The 18,455-nt window shown below is 39.9% G+C and overlaps 1 protein-coding gene across 1 annotated transcript in view; it reads left to right on the top strand.

The window, feature by feature from the left end:
* epha5 (EPH receptor A5) overlaps positions 1-18,455 on the top strand; it is a gene marked incomplete at both ends in the record, with an annotated part of 68,881 nt that overhangs the window by 12,942 nt on the left and 37,484 nt on the right. Inside the window, 1 exon segment of the mRNA XM_083929729.1 lies at positions 1,703-2,423. Coding sequence (XP_083785855.1) covers positions 1,703-2,423 — 721 coding nt within the window.

The raw sequence follows: 18,455 nt of genomic DNA, 5'->3' as shown, positions 1-18,455 counted from the left end.
AAGGTTGTACACCACGGCTACAGCAAAGATTGATTAATATGAGCTATTAAGCTATAACACCAGATCATAGTCTGGTCCCTCTGGCCATATTACAGTGACATGATGAAGCGCCTGTATTAGCCATGGGAGAGTGCTAGTGATGCAGATAATAGCCACGTCCCAGGGGACCTGCAGAGGGAATTAATGTTGCTGTCTGACACACCAACGCAGGCATGGATGCAGACACTCACACACAAGCCTGAACACTGACGGAATAATTTACATATATGCACACAGGCAGAAATGGATACACATACACACTTACACACAGAGGTATAGCTATACAGTATGCACAGAAGAACACACCTTTAAGTGCATGTTGATACTTATTGTCAGGAACTAGAACCCCTCGTTCATGGTGAATGTACACCCTATAACACTCAACATGCTTTTTTGTCTATTGCAATAGGAGGAAATGAGGTGAGAGGGATAAGGATTATTCTGCTATCAATACCTAGCCACACACACACACACACACACACACACACACACACACACACACACACACACACACGTACACACACACACACACACGTACACACATACACACACACGTACACACATACACATACACACCATCTTTATAATTTCCTCGCCAGTCTTTCAAAAACGTTGCTTTAGCTCATTTTTACTACATTCTCATGGTTTCCAATTCACTCTACATATCTGCATTATTTGAAATGTCCTGATACTAGTGAAAATATAACAGTTTTGCCACTGATTTCTTTTTTTACGCCTACATTGAGAAATGCATTAAGCATGTTTTTCTACAAAATAAAAATTGAGCAAAAGCTCTCCAGTGTTAAATGGTGTCTAAACTGTCTAAAGAACTGTGCCTGCATAACTAACAGTTTGAATTAATCTGAAACGATCTGATCGAATGTCTCTAAGAAAAATACAAATCTGTTTGTTTCTTGATGCTAACAACACATTCCAGTCACAATTGTTAGAAAGTAACTAAGCACATTTATTCAAGTAGCTACTGCACTCAAGTACAATTTTGAGGTACTCATACTTACTAGTATTTCCATTTTATACTGTGCTATACCTTAATGTGCTTCAGAGGGAAATATTGTAACTTTCTGATGAGGATCTTGCATAAACAAAACATTTCAACCATATGAAATACAATACAGAGTTAGAGAATCTAGGTTTACCAGCCTTTTTGTCTTGACCCTGTACAAACACAATCTGTTTAGTTGGGGTCGCTTGTCAAATTTCAAGTTTCCACCAAAGAGACATTTCCCTTCTTTTTCTCAGCAAACATTTTCATTTAAATGAACATTCAACCTCAAAGAATTACTACTATTTCACAACAAAAAAAGTCCAAAATATGAATACAAATTTGTGTATCTGTACTTTTGTTCTTCTTTTCTAACCCATAATGTCATGATCCCTCAAATTATCTTGTGACCCTTTGGGGCACTGACTGAACTTCCTAAGTGTATATAAAGTTAATAAAACAGCTCCATGACCAGCTAAATACTGTAAAATGTTGCCCAGCCATTGATGCATCAGTCACAGAGGATGGTTTGCTGTAGAACGAGTACTTTTACTTTTGATACTTTTAAGTGCAATTTTCTACTTTTGTACTATTACTTGAGTATGATTTTAGAATGCTTTTGTGCTCTCTCCATTAATCTCCCTCTCTTCTCTGCCTCAGTGGGAAGAGATCGGGGAAGTAGATGAGGACTACGCTCCCATCCACACCTATCAAGTGTGCCGGGTCATGGAGCAGAACCAGAACAATTGGCTCCACACCAACTGGATCCTGACCGAGGGCGCTCAGCGGGTGTTCATCGAGCTCAAGTTCACCCTGAGAGACTGCAACAGTCTGCCCGGTGGGGTCGGGACCTGCAAGGAGACATTTAACATGTATTACTACGAAACGGACGGGGGAGAAGAGGAAATGGAGTACGGAGAGATGAGAGATGGAACAGGGATGACGGAGGAGGAGGACAGGGCAATGAAGGAGAGCAGATACATCAAAATTGACACTATTGCAGCTGATGAGAGCTTCACCGAGCTGGACCTGGGGGACCGTGTGATGAAGCTTAACACCGAAGTCCGTGATTTAGGTCCCCTCACCCAGAAGGGCTTCTACCTGGCATTTCAGGATTTGGGGGCCTGTATTGCTTTAGTCTCAGTGCGTGTTTTCTACAAACGCTGCCCGTTTCTGGTGAAGAGTTTGGCCGAGTTCCCTGGCACCATCCCAGGCTCAGAGGCTTCGCAGCTGGTGGAAGTAGTCGGCCGCTGCGTCAATAACTCCCTGCCTTTGTATGAACCTCCGAGGATGCATTGCAGCACGGAGGGAGAATGGCTGGTGCCGATCGGGAAGTGTGTGTGCCAGCCAGGATTTGAGGAAATCAACGGATCCTGTCAAGGTAAGAGGGAGTGCGGAGTTTTGTCAAAACAGCTAATTCATTGATGAATTGAAAAATTTGGCAGAAATAATTTTGATGGTCAGTTAGTCATTTAAGTCATTTGTAAAACAAAAGCAGCAAACAACTTCCAAAATATGAGAATTTGCTGTGTTGTACTTCGTCCAGTGTGTTGTTTTCCGTCTTTTTAAGTTTGTGGGCGCACATGTGTGTTTTCTTTGGGTTGCAGTCTTCATCCCTTGGTTTATTTTTATATCCATGCACGTTTGTTTTTAGTATTGTGTGCTCGAGTGCGTGCACATATACATTTTATTCTTTTCACTAAGAGTGTTTCTTGCTGTGCATATGTGTGTTTCTCCAGCTTAGTGGAGGGTATTCCCCTGAGCCCTGCAGCACTTTGCTGCTCTCATAGAACCGCTGTTCTGCTCTGACTCGAGCCCAAACATTCCCACCACCGACCTTAACTGCCATTTCCACGGGCACCCAGGGCCTCTCTGTTATTCTCTCCTTCACTCCTCTCCAATCTCCCTCTGCCCTTTTTCTTTAAATTACTCAATTTAAAGACTGGCACAGTAGTATCTACTTGTGCAACAAAGAGCTGCTGTCAGTGGGGTGGCAAAATTTATGAAGTTGTGCAGTACAAAACATTGAAATATGCAATCATTTGGCAAGTTCTTGAGCATTTAATCTTTTCACACAATGCCCTACCAATCTAGTGTCAGTCTCAAGCGATGAACTAAAGGATTGCTCTAAAATGCTCAATTACAAATGGCTACCTCTTCAACAGTGCATGCAGACCATTATCTTTTGGGTTGTTTTTTTTTGCACATCTGTATGAGTGAGTGTGCATGTGCTGTATATTAAATCCAAACTATATGAACCTGCTCCATTGCACAAAACAATGCATTGTCAGCTGTACTGAAAAAAGGACAGTTGGCTTGTAGCTTAAAATCATATCAATCAGCTATGGCTTAAGTAATAATATATGCACACATTATATATTCAATATTATTCCTGTGCCACAAAGCCTGTATGAAGACACTGGCTGGTTGGAGGTTCATCACACAACGCCTCTAGAAGTAAATCATGACCTTTTAGAACCAGCCCCTCTCTTCTTGGCTATCAGTTCATTTTGATCAAAAGGTGAAACATAGTAAGTGTAACAGAGTGCACACCATCTTTGGCTTAACTTTGTCAGACATAGAGTCTCTGTGGGGAGATCATTAGGAAATAGCTGTCAGTGTGCCACTGGCTTGCCTGGAGTCATACTGCCACAGACTGTACAGTTACACTGACTGAGATCTGTGGAAGACAAGTCTACAAGGTTCAGCAGTAGCCTATTACATGAAAATCCATTATGTACTGTTTATATCAGTGCCAAGTAACAACAGACTATAGTCATAAGTGTTGAAAAAAATCAACTAAATTTGTGCAGTTTTGGAAAGGAAAATATTTGAGGATGTCTGTCTATAGAATGAATATTGTATTCAAAAGGGAAATTTCCAATTGTCCAACAATAGAAATGTGTGAACAGAATTAGCCAGAATATTCAGAATTCCATTACATGTACAATAGTTTTATTCAAAAACAATGTAATCCGGTGACTTTTTGGGCAGTGGGCTTTTATCTTTACACATTACAGGCAAAGTGTTTAGTTGCTGTCATGCTATTGCTAACACTGTTGTCTACAGTTTTGTTGTTCCCAATTCTTAGCTTGCTAGCAGCATGGTTCTAGTTGGGGGCTATCTACAGTATATTCCCAGGCTTCTATGTTCCTCAGTTCAATATCTTCTTAGTATGACTCATTAAGGAGACCTTTCAATGGGGTTTTTTGTTTTCAAGAATGTTTTGGACCCTCAGTCAATATGTTACAAATTACCCACCTTCAGCTTATAGCTAAGACAGTTTTCTTGACTTTAGACATTATCTCCACAGTGGTTAAACATATTTTTACAATTCAATCATTTGAAACATCCTTCTCCCTTGAACTGCGAAGATGGCCCTTTCCCATCCCTTGAGAAACTTAACACAAGGCGAGACTTGTCCCCCTCTAGGGATGGCAACAGAAAGACTGACTGGTCTAAGCACCCACCTTCTCCTGACTGAAATATCTCATCACCTATTAGATAGATTTGCATGAAATTTGAACAGATATTAAAGCTCCCCAGAGGATGAATCCTAATGAGGTTGATGGTCTACCGCCACTATGGAGTTGACATTTGTGTTTTAGACTGAACTATCTATATCTGTATCTAAAACTGCGGTATCGATCATCATGTACTTTGGTACAGATGTTCACGTCTCCCTCAGGATGAATTGTTATAGCTTTGGCAATTGCTTCAATGTGGCATCTAGTGTCATCATCATGTCAGAATTGTTTTTATTTGTCCAATACTTTAGTTTATGACAAAGTACTTGCCGTTAGTAACATTTCCATCAACCTTAGCTGTCCTGTGCTCCGTGTTTAGTGCTAATAATTTATATATATTAGCTTGCTAACATGCTAAACTAAGATTTGGACTATGGTATCTGATACACTCTGGCAGTGCATTAATGTCATTATGAGCTTGAGCATGCTGACATTAGCATTAAGTAATGTCTGCACAGCTTCACAGAGCCGCTAGTGGGGCTGTAGACTCTTAGTATTGGTTCTTTGAAGTAAAAGGAACAAACTTTGATGGTGCCAACAGTAATACATTATTTACCACACATCAGCCGCATTGCTCCAGCAGCATGTCAGCTGCATATGCAATACCTTTATGTGCATATGCACATTGTGGTGCAGTTTTAGAAAGGTTTGTTTTATTAGCACTGAAATCAAGCACATACACTAAGTTAACACAGGGGAGATATCCTGTACATTGAAATGAATCATTTATAAGTGTATTTGTTATACTTTTTTATGTTTCCAAAAACACCATGCAGAAAACTAAATATTATATTGCTATTGCTAATATTATTGCTAAATATTATTTTTCACAAGGTTCAAAGTTGGTTTGAAATGTGTTCCGAAGAAAAAAAAGATGTGTGAGACACAGAAGTGGTTTGTGTCTGTATGGAGTGGTAGTGGGCAGCAGCGAAGATTGAAAACAGTTTTTTTGTTTCATGAGACATAGATGGAAAAAAAAACTACAACTGAGTATTTTCTGGTGTAGAGCGAGCTTAAGAGACAGACACAGAGTGGCATTCCCTTTGTACCCCTATTCAAAAAGTGGTGATAGTTTGATGACCCTGTGATCAAATCTGACCCTGCCGCCATGTATTGCAAGAAGCTGACAGTTTTCCTGTCCTCTTGCAACAGAACAAAGTTGCAGAAGGATTAATTGCTTTTTATTTTAATGAGTTCCAGGATGTTTTGCATTCCATGAAGATGGAGTTATGAGATATGGAAATTTTGTCCCATTGGTTCAACGTTTTAGAAGAAAAACATCTCCCATACTCACAGAAAGTCTGCTTTTTTTTCTTTTGTATCATGATAAAAAAAAGATGGTAAACAAATTTAACAGTAAGCTGTCAGAATAGAACACACTCCCAGCAATAAATTAAGCCAGGAAATGTTTTAAATTTTCACTACAGTTTCGCATGCAGATGAGACTGACTGCCTTTGAAATTGTCCACAGAGAGAAACATGGCAGGATTTCCTCTCCCTTAGATTTGTAACCATATGTGTTCACTGCTTTAGCAAACACTTTTTCATGTGTGTTCCACTCACTCACATCAGAGTATAAAGTGTAGAATTCTGTTTCTGAGATGTAGAAAGAGTGCCTTGGACGCCATACTGCGAAGAGTTATGTATTCAGTGTCTTTTCTGTTTGGGGAGATGCTTTCTGGTTACCTTTTTTCAGATGTAAAAGTTCTGAATGACTGCCGATCTGAGTTTGAGAACCTGCCCCTCCACTCTATTATGTCTACTTTGCCCTCTTGGTGAATGTTTTTCAAAAGGATAGAGCTGTACACAAAACATGCAGCCTTGTTAATAACCACATATCATTTTGTAGCCTTTTCAGTTAGCGCTGCAAGCATGTTTGTCTTACTGTAGTATGTAATTCATTGGGTTGTAGGTCAGAGTACAGAACAATGTGAGAGAAAATGTGTGGATAGTGGCTTTATTAGCTGCATGTGCTGCCTAGTAGAGCATGATTTAATGCAGCCTTTGTGAATGTAGGACAGAACTCGTTACAGACGGCTCTTTCTCCCTCTTTGTCTTTTTCATTCTCACATCTCTTATTCGTTGTCGCACTCATTTGCTCTCTGTCTACAGTATACCCAACTTTCTTCTTTCCCCATATCTGTCCCTCTTTCCCGTTTTCCCCCTTTCTTTCTTTCACTTTGTTACTGCCGATCATTCATTGCCTCTCCATCCATCCCTCTTTCTATTCATCTTTATTGCTGACACCTACATCAGCACTTTCTTGTCTTTTACACTCTTGGCAGTGCCTCTCATTCCACTTCCCACTCCTTCCCCCCTCTAAAGATATGTCCATCTTTCTCGATCAACAATCCAATTCTGTCATATTTACCTTCCTGTTCTTTCACTCTCACACATACACACATATGTTTAAAATGTGTATGACTGTAAAGCTGTAGTGCATCTGTATTTATGGAAAACATTCAAGGGGTGTAAAGGGTTTCCCCAGTGGGGAAATACTGAAGAACTCTGGACAAAATGTTATGACTGTATTGTAACATCTGTACAGGAATTCATCGTTAGATTTGCATTGTTTGCTCTGCTATTGTCCAACCTCTGTGTTTGATTATTTTGTCTTTTTTGTTATTTGTTCATATGACATCCTAGGGGTCAGCTGTGGCGCAGTTGGTAGAGTGGGTCGGCCAATGTCTGAAGGGATCCCTGCCCTGCTCTACTTGTGTCACGGTCGTTGTGTCCTTGGGCAAGACACTTAACCCACCTTACCTCCTGTGTATGTGTATGACTGCAGTATGTTTGAGGAGGTGGTTGGAGGGGCCCAGCGTCTGCCCCAGGGCATCTGTGACTACTGTTTGCCACCACTATGTAGGTCTATGTGAATGACTGGAACCTGGACTCTATAAAGCGCCTTGAGTACTGAGAAAGGCGCTATATAATTCCATCCATTATAAATCCAATCCATTAGGGTTGAGCAATGCAGCCAAAATCTTCTATCCCAATATATATAGTTAGATATTTATTTATCATGGTATAGTATGTTTTCTGCTTATTTATTATTAAATAGTCTGTAATATATTTTTATATATTTATTATTTATAGCACATTTGTATAGTCCTGTGTGAAACAAATACTTTAGAAATGAAAAGTACTGAGGATTTTCTCATTTTGTTACAAACTTTAGTGGAAGGTGGAGAGCATCTGCAAATTAGTTTCTTGACATTGCTATAGAAACAATATAGAAAAATATAAAAGACAGACTTATCTTGTCAATTGTTTTGACATGTGCCTCTTTCTTGTATCGCGTTCTATGGATGAAGGACTTTATCTCAATATACCATGATATCTGCTGTATGTACAGTATGTGAAATCATCAATCAATCAAGTTGATGTATTTAAAACATATTCCCACAGGTATTTCAGATAACATTTTCAGAGAAATTTGAGTTCATGTGCTGTTGAGGTGCTTTTTACACTACTTGTCACATTCACACAGAGGATACCTGCCCATCATCTAATCTAATCGTTCAAGCCACATTCACACACACATGGGCAGCACGCGGAGCAATTTTGGGTTCAGTGTCATCCCCAAGGACACTTCGACATGAGGACCAGATGAGCCGGGGTATGAGGTCGCCGATCTTTCATATGGGGGACTACCCGCTCTACCTCTGAGCCATACCTGTCATATAGATATAGATATAAGGGGTGGAACGGTTTATTTAAAACATCCATCCCGTTCGGTACGCATGTCACGGTTCGGGACACGTGTGTACCCTTCGGTTTATGAGCTGCAACGTAGCGTAAGCCTTCATGACCGCTGTCCTCTCTCGTATCCGTCTCAGCGTGTCAAATCCCGGCGCGCCCTGTAGGCGCGTGGCCACAACGCTACGCACACTCCCGCTACGCTCTTTTTCGTGGGGTTTCTGAATCCTCATGGCAACAGCTCACCAAGCTCCGCTCTGTTTGTTTGTTTCTGTCTGGTCAAATCCGTGGTTAAATCACCACATCAATGTTTCTTTCTACTCTGAAAAAAAGAAAAGTTGTCACAGAAAACCATCAGTTCACCAGAGAATGGACAGAAGTTTTAGTTCTGTGTTTACTCTGCAGCCATATCGGTGTGTAAAGAGTTTAAGTTGAGAAGGCATTTTCAGAAGAATCATGCTACTCTACATTTATGTTACGTTCATTTTTGTCAGCCCAGTTTTTGATGAATTAACTAATGTTTCATATGTGCTTGTAAGCCTGGTAAAGTAACTAGTAACTGAAGTAATCAGATAAATGTAGTGCAGTAAAAAGTAGAATATTACCACTGATTTGTAAAGTAGTATAACGTAGCATGTAAATAAAATACTCAAGTAAAAGTAAAAGAGCCTTAAACTTGTACTTTAATCCAATACTTGAGTGAAAACCTCTGGTTCACAGGTTTGTTCATTTAACAAGGATTGTTTTATGACAAGCTTGTTGCACTTTGAGGTCATGACTAATATTTACATTGATAAAATAAATACAATATACTGTACGTACTCCTATGTAACTGTATTGTTTTACAATATCCATTAATGTGATGCATGACTATTTACATTGATAAAATAAAGACAATATACTGTATGTACTCCTATGTCACTGTATTGTTTTACAATATCCATTAATGTGATGCTCATATTTTTACAGCCACTCATTTTGGATCATTTTCATCAACTGGGCTCAATTCCTAATGAATTGAATAACCCTGATGTAGCCTATTTCAGTCAGTTCAGGGATTGCTGTTTGTGCATATTTTAGCGAAAGAAAGCCAATTTTCTTCATTTTTTCCAAGATTTGATAATGTAAAAGTGTTTATATTCTTACCTAGAAGGCAAACAATTGTTTACCTTTTTGCCAACTAAATATATACACGTGTAAATGTAGCAATGTCTCTCCTACTGTTTCAAAATCTCACTTCACTTTCATTTAAGATTGTTACAGTAATCCCTAAACAAGCTCCCTCATTATTTCAGTCTTTGCATGATTGCATGACATGTCCTTAAGAATATCTGATTACATGTATTTAAATTATTAGGCTACAGATCTGATACATGGTATTTTTAGAATCTAAAAGGAATAGAAAAAAACAAGCGAACCAAACCGAAAAACCGTGACCCGAAAACCTTGATATGAACCAAACAGTGGATTTTGTGAACCGTTCCACCCCTAATAGATATATACAGTAGATGTACTGTATATTCCCATATATGTGTTCATTTTTAGACTTTATATATCAGTGTAGCAAGAATGAAAGATTCATAGAATGTAGATTTATTTACATATAAAGCCTGTGGTAAGATGCGTTGTACCAGAGATATATGATATTGTGTCAGATGACATCTATAGATATGGTATGTGGTTGTGTGAGATTCATAGATGTAGGCACAACTTTAGCTGGGATAATTGGTGATAGCCTGCAGCACTGTCAGCCCAGCAAGACTGAGGAGACATGATGGGGGAGGAGGGCAGTGCATCCGTGGGTAGATGGATTGATGGTTGGGTAGGCAGAAGGATGGGAGGATTACAGAGAGGAGAAATGATGGCAAAACAAGAGGACACAAGATAAATCGAAGGTTTGTCACCACAGGGTGTGAGGGCAGAAAGACAGAGAGATGGATGAGTGTTGTTTCAGGGGTGATTGCGATAGAGAAAGGATAACTGAGGATAGAAGTGGGCAGATGGATGACGAGGACGGGGGGGGTGATTGTAGATTGAGTTTAGCCTCGCAGATGTGATTTTGGCTGAATGAATGCTAGAAGGAATGTGGGAATAATGGCTGAATGGAACATTGGATTGAATGTTGGGTTCATGAAATAAGAGCTGTGGTATGGAGTGCTGAATGGTTTGGATCACATTCATGATGTGATATTTGCATGGAATATAAGAAACCTGGTCATTCATATTATCCCGTACATTATCCTCAGCCAATTTCTGTCATTTCTCAATTCTCTTTGCGCATCCATCTTGATTATCTTTTGTTAGGACATAATTTTCGACATAATTATCGCCTGTAACAATTTTGTAAGGCCAGAATGTTTGTTTCTTACAGCTAAACCAATTTGTGAAATGTAACAGATGTGTCATGCGTTTAAGCTCTAAGCCAGGCTACTTCTTATTTTTTGGTGCGGATGGCTGAGCATGAGCAGCGCAGAAGGATACAGTTCGACCAGCACACCTTGGCTTTAAAGCTAGTGTATCGAAGCACTTAACAATGGGTAAATAATCCTTTTAAAATGATATTCTTGCCCTCTGAGTTTAATTGAATTGTGCCTTACCTAAAGATCCCCACCCCTAGAAAGAATGTTGCTGTAATAGAATAAAGGATGATACAAAATGTTGAAATGATAGATTAAAGATTGAATTGGTGTGTTGGCTGAAAGAAGGGTTTTATGAGTGATTAAATAATGACATATGAGCTGAGTGAAATGCTGTAATTATAGTAAAAGGGCTAAGTGACGCACTGGAATGATGGAATAAGGGCTGAATTCTATGTTGGGTTGGAATAGTGGGATAATGTCTTAACTAGATGTTGGACAGATGGAATAAAGACAGAATGGATTCCTGGGAATGACAGCTTTGTGATGTATGGATTCAGGCTGCACTGAATTCAAGTGACAGAAGAAAAGACTTGGAGGTATAAGATGGGCAGCGGCGTCGGGGGGGGAGGGTAGGCAGTGGAGAGGAAAAAGGACGACAGAAGATTAGGAACACGAATAGAAAAGAGGACGACTGATAGTATCATCAATTAAAAGAATTGTATAGAATGATGAGCTGCCACTCACTGCTAGAATAATGAAAACCCACAAAGTATTTCATTCTGCAAGAGTCGTCTAAGTGGTCGTGGGTAGAGCTGGATTTCCCTTGACAATCCTTTGTTTCAGTGTCAGGGCTCCCCCTGATGTTCCTCCGTGTTTGCCTGCCTGTCAGACGTCACTGCAGCATATGTCAAACTCGATCTGGTCACGGTGGTGGTGCTGCCATCAGAAACCGTCTCACTGACGTAGTAATGTGAGGAAGCTTTCTGCCTTCTCCCTCAGGGGAATTATAGGAAAGCGAACGAGTGGCTCCCACTTGCAGCTCGGGTCTTGTGGTTGATGGTGACAAGGATATTACAGTAGCTTGCATAACACAGAGATACATGGCAGCATCTGCCATTTCAATATGATTTCCCATATGTGCTGATAAGGATCTGAGGCTCAATGCCTCTTTGTTATACTCTATATTTATGTGATTATTTTTATATTTGTGTCAATTTGGCCCATCTCAATAGGGATTTACTAAGACTCATCGTCCACTAACAGATTCAAAACCAAAAGAAAACCAATGTATTTATTTTCCTTTACCTTTTTTATTAAAAGAAAATATGGCATTCACAGTAAAAAATTACAGTGGAAATATTTAAATATTGTCTGGATTTCTCAAAGCAATTCCTACATTTCTGGCATTTTTACACTTATCTTTTCTAATCTTAAAATGCCCCTAATAAGTGTATAGCACACTAAAGAAATCTACCAGGTGTTAAAACTCATTAATATTTCTGACAAAAGTCTGACCAATCAAATAAAATGATTTGCTGAGCTTCCTGCCTGTCATCCGATGCTCTGTTTCATTTGCGCTGCTCATGCTGCGTTCAAGTGTCATGGAAAGTCTGAATTTTCAGACCTCCAACTAGGCAAAGTGCACTGAAATATCACTGTGAAATGGGAACCTCCTACTAGTGAATTTGGGGTAGGTAGTTCTCCTATGTAGTAGAAGGTTCCACTTTGACAGGCATTACAGTGTACTTTACTTCGACTTCCTGTTGCACTCAAACCCAGCATTTCTCTGCACGTAGCGGGGGAGTGTCAGACGTCAGGCAGGGGAAAGCGGGTGGGACTTTGGAGGGAATTGCTGTGAGACATGGAAGAAAGGTAATAATTGTTTTAATTATTCTTCTCATTTAGCTATCATCTACAGTATACTTGATGCCTGTGTAAATGAGTCCACTGCCATGGATGCAAGAGTGCAGTTTCACCTTGCAGTTGATAATTTTTGATCAGGACTCGGACTCTGAATGGCATCACAAGTTTGATATTTGCTCATCTGTATCTATTGCATGTCTATGTCTTTTTTTAAATTGTTTCATCTCAGTATTCACAAAGCCTTACTCATCCCTGAGTTGCTCAAGAGAGTGAATGATGGAGCAAAAAGTTGGGAGTGGCAGGAAGCCTTTTTTTTTTTTTTATTCCATCATCTTTTGAAATATGAATCGACTGGATTTATTGCCAAAGAGCCACCATTCATCTTTTCAAGATCCTGTTCAATTGGAAGCTGCTTCTGGCTTATTTTACTACACTCTCACTCAGTCCTCTCCACCTGCATCTCTCTCTCTCTCTCCCCCCCCCCCCCCCCCCCCCATCTTCCCTCCCAGTCCCTGCTCCATAAGCCCATCATCTCAACGTGGTGATGCTGGCATGACAACTAAAGTGCCTTCTGAGTGCTTGTTGGGTAAACTGACTTTCCCAGAAGTGCTTCCCCCCTTTTTACCCTTCCCCCTTCTAACATGCACACATAGTCACGTTTTTATACTTGTGAGGACCCTTATTCACTCGGTGCATCGCCTAACCCCCATCTCCAGCCGTAACCAAATTTAACTCGGTGTCTATCCCTATTTGCATTAACCTTACCTAAACATAATTCTTACTCTACCCCTTAAACCAATTCTAAACCCTGAAACCCCTCTTTGAAGGAATGTGGGCCAGCCACAATGTTCTCACAAAAACACACACATTCCTGCAGTTGGTGAAATATTAATAAAATGCTTCATTCAGCAGAGCCAGTTTCTTTCCATGCAAGCCTGGTTGTCTCCAGAGTCCCAGTCAGCGGTGGCCCATAGGACTGGATAGACTTGTAGTTGTGGACACTTCTGATGCATTTAGGTCAGGCGATGAGTTTCCCAAACGTTTAACAAACCATTTACAGTATATCGGCTGTTACACGTTGTTGACATTAGTTTTCCTTGCACCCTCTCTAGAAATCTGAGGAGTTGACGGTGAAGTTGAAACACATGCAAACTTACTCTGGCGGGAAAACCCGCTAAAAATAAGCTATAGAGTCCTTTCCAATTTCAGTAGGCAAGTATGTTTTTGTTTGTTTTTGTTTTTGGTGTGTTGCGTTCAACGTAAATGTACCAGAAAACAAGGTTAGTAAACACTAGAAAGCAAAAGGTAGGCCAGTAGAAATGTCACAGTTGTTACTTATCTTTGTTACTTTTCAGTCTCTCTTTTAATCTTCTCAACTCATTTTGAATTATGTTCCAGCGCTGCTTGCTCAGAGACAGAGAGAATTTGTGGCTGATTTAACAGACAAATATTCGCCAAAGTTACTGATGGAGGTGTCAAGTCCGTTGCATTGAGGAGAAAAAGGGGTGAAAATTAGCATGTCCTCCCAGGTTCCATCACTACTTAATTTGTCTTACGAATGATTTTTATTTTGCCACTGAAGAAGAAAAGCCAGATATTAGTCGGATTTGTACAATGGGAAAGGGACTCTAGATTGAGATGGAGCAGAGTTTTTGTATCTCAGTGCTAACGTAACTCTGCAGATAATGCGATTATAGAGTTAGAGATACATGTTTTGTACCCCTGAAAGGTACTCTCTTCACTTTTAAGAAAAAGTTGTGAAATTTTGTCCTCCCACAGTCCAAAGACATGCACGTGTTAGGTTAATTGATGACCCCTTAAAATTGCCCGTAGGTGTGAATGGTTGTCTGTCTCTGTACATCTCTATGTGCCCTGCGATGGACTGGCGTCCTGTCCAGGGTGTACCCCGCCGCACGCCCGATGTGAGCTGGGATCGGCTCCAGCCCCCCGCGACCCCGACAGGGATAAGCGGTTGAAGATGAATGAATGAATGAAGACATTTACAAATGTACAGCCAGTGTAAAAGATATCCAAGCATGGCTATTCATTTCTAATGCAGATGCTGGGGGGACGTTAAACATTAAAAACATTAAAACTATGCTTTTTTGGTTAGTGGCAGCTCGACTGAACTCCAGAGGAGACATGATTTATTCCTGCAGGTTCCATAGTGAGAGTGGCGCTACTGCACTGCAACATATTATAAATTGTATCTCTGTGTGAGAAATACTGTGTGACGGGAGTGCATGAACAAAGGCCGTGATTGTCACGCTCAATGCCTGACACTTGAGAGGCCTGGTAATGCAAAAAATTCATATAAACACATTGTCCTACAAATGGAATTAAAGAACATACAGCATCTTGCGAATTTAAGGTATTCACTCACCACATGTTTATCTGCAAATTTAAGATAAAACATAACAAACATGTGCACACTGAAACTCAAATGTTATTCATACTTGTATTTAAATGGGTCAAAACAAATGTTTTTAACTAACAACCAATTTAATGCACATGCATTCTGCACATATATCTGACCTGACCTTCCGCACGTCTCCGGAGTATTGTAATGACGCCGAGTTCCTGACCCTTGTACGCTTAATCTGTGGGTGCTTGCAGTTTGTGTTCACAGTTGTTAGTCCATTGCTGGGAAGTACATTTATCAAGTGAATGAAAATGCTGAAATAGTAATATAATATGTAGTCTCCTGTCATTGTTATTCAGCATAACCTGACACTTGATTTGACATTATGATGTATTGCTTATGGTTAATATCCCCCACTAGACTTTGACTGGGGCAATAAATTGATTCATGTCCAAAGGCTATTTTGACCTGCTTGACCTCTTGGTGTCGGCCTGTGGCCTGAGAATAAATGGGTGCTGAACAATGAGCTCCTCTGCCACCCAAAAGACAGGAAAACCCCATTGACATGATTGTATATTATTATAGTATTATCATCTGGCTTTTGTTTGTGTTCACACACAGGCATGCACAAATATGAGCCTGCATTGGCACATACACACAAACACACAGCAATTCAGCAATAATGCGTGAAGGTAGGACACCATCATTCATACACACACACACACACACACACACACACACACAAACGCACACAAACGCACACACACACACACACACACACACACGCACACGCGCTGTGTTTATGTTCCTTTAGGCCAGTAGCTCGCTGTGGGACAAATACAGGAAGAGGATATTTACTGTGTTTCCCCACTTGGTTTATTGGTTCACAATACTATCGGTTAACAACATGGGCATTGTATTGGAACTCAGTCTTACCATTTTTTTGTGTTTCTTCTGTTAATGTTTACTTTCATGTCAATCCTGCTGAACGTGTGTACAATTGGAAGAGTGACAGGAACTATGGAAATATAAATGGATTCCACGTACAACAAATAGTGTGAGCCATTTGTCTGTGAAGTTCTGTTTGATATTCAGAAGTGGTACGTGACTACAGTAATACTACTAATAACTTAGTTATGTCTAGTCTATACTACTTTATATCTTTACTCCACTAAACTTCACATTTATTGGACAACTAGCTGAATTCATAGTCTTTGTACATGGGGTCTGTATTGAGTCATATGCATTTTTTGAGCGTTACATGCAGAAACCTTGCTCATTAAATCTAACATGTTTTACTAAACTATTTATTGTGAACATTTGCAATATGAGATAAGACTGAAGAGTTTCACCTCCTGATAAAGGAACATTTCCACGTCTATTTCAGGTTGTCAGTGGTCAAATTTGGTGGACAGTGTACCTGTACAGTTTAGGAATGAGTGCTGAAGACAGTCTGTTGCCTTTCTAAGCGCCCTGTGTGCCCTGTGTGCCCACTGTGCCCACTGTGCCCGTAACTCCATATAGCTCCGCTATCATGCCAAGCTTCAACATCCAAATGCTGCTTACATGCCATTGCATAAGTAACAAGCTAATATTACACTATATTGGTGGTACATGATAAGTACTTTTGATATTTTGACTGCATTTTGTATCTGTACTTTGAAAGCATGAATTTTGTATTGATTATTTATTCATTTTGGTATTGCTTCTTTGTGCATGGAAAAGGCTATCATTGCAGACAATTTTCTATTTTCCACAATTTAAAGCACATTTCACACATCAATTGGCCAACTAACCAACTTGCACTAGTCATGTCTTCAGAAGATGTGTAGATATTGTTCCTTTTATCCTGTGATTTTTATTACATTTGTGCTTAAGGAACTTATTTTAATAATTTGAATCCTTACTGTGTGTACAGTATACCCATATAAATTAATTAAAAACCAAAACCAGTTCTGTTGGTTCACAGTATGGAGCCCTTAACTTTCATTTCAGTTGTATACCCTCTCCCCCCTTTCGAGTACATCTCTCTCCCTCTGCCTTAATCACTTACTCCCTCTAATCCCACCAAACGACAGCCAGTCATATAAATCAACATGTTTACAATGAAATGTTTCCAATTAAAGAGGACGCTCGTTAAGAAGCATCAACGGACACCGCTGGATGCTTAATTGCCTGGGATGCCAGTGTGTGATGCATATTAATTACGTATTAACCTCACACACACACACACACACACACACACACACACACACAAACACACACACACACACACACACTAGTGTGTATTGCATATTAATTACCTATTGCCCTTTGTGCTGTGCATTAAGAGCTGCGTGGCATCAGAAAGACAGCTTGCCCAAGGGCAACACACACACACACACACACACACACACACACACACACACACACACACACACACACACACACACACACACACACACTAATACCTCCAACGTCTTCTATGCACATTGCATTCCCAATGAGGAATGAGCCTTTTCAGTCAGCCATGACCATAATTAATCTCACTACAGCAAATGTGTGCATGTTTTTGCGTGCTCTGATATAGAGATGTATATGCATGAGTGGGTGTGTCTCTTTTTAAGACAATTTACAAATTAAAGCACCTGATCAAAAGCTCTAACAGCCTGCCTCTCCTTGCATCTGGAGACGTTTTATCATAGGACATCTAACAAGATGAATAATGAAGAGATGATTAAATAAAATGAAGAAAATAGTCCATAAATCACTTTGAAGTAAATGATTATTAAGCAAGTATGCGTGAAAGTTGAGGTGTATGGCACAGCATGGTGTATGGTGAGAGTTTAGGCAAGGGGGGTGCCTGGGTAGAATATGCAGGGCGGAGTACATGACACCAATTGAGCCACGCCGACGTAGCCAGTTCTTAATTTGGTTACAAATAACAGGGTCTCTTGCAGTTCCTAACAATAAACGGTTTGTTTGGCTCCGCTGTTTGCCGCCGCATGATATAAACATCATTTGCCACATTCAACTCTGCGGATAGGCTACAACAGATAATAAGTGGCTGTATCTACACATAACCCACTCTACGATTACCCATCTTTGTACTAGGGGGCTAGCATGGCAAATTCCGTTTTGATATCTGGTCCGGCTAAATTGTATATTAATTATCACACATACATGCCCCGCTGGTTAAATAATATCAGGTTTGTAGTGCATATGTGAAAGGGGCTTAAGAAGAGTATACAGACATGCTAACTGCTTCATTTGGGGCTGTAATTAGTTTTTTTTCTAAAGCTAAATGGTACCATCTGCATGCTAACATAATCACATTAATATGCTAACATGCTGATGTTTAGCAGGTTTAACATGTTAACTTCTTGGTTTAGCATGTTAGCATGCAAAGATTTGCTAATGAAGCACAAAGTACAGATGAAACTGTTGGAAATGTCATTAATTGTGCAGATGATTTAGCCACGATGATGTCTATAGATGAAATTCACCAAAAGGAATACCAGCCACAAAGCCGAGTCGCCTGGCTAAATGTACAGTACATGCAAAACAAAATGTAACTCAAAAATATGAAATTTTGTTTCTTCTTCCCATGCAATAGCTATTTT

Source organism: Echiichthys vipera (genome assembly GCF_963691815.1).
Source record: "Echiichthys vipera genome assembly, chromosome: 16".
Taxonomy (NCBI): Eukaryota; Metazoa; Chordata; class Actinopteri; order Perciformes; family Trachinidae; genus Echiichthys; species Echiichthys vipera.
The sequence above is the reverse complement of the archived record's forward strand: the minus strand, read 5'-3'. Positions and strand labels throughout refer to the sequence as shown.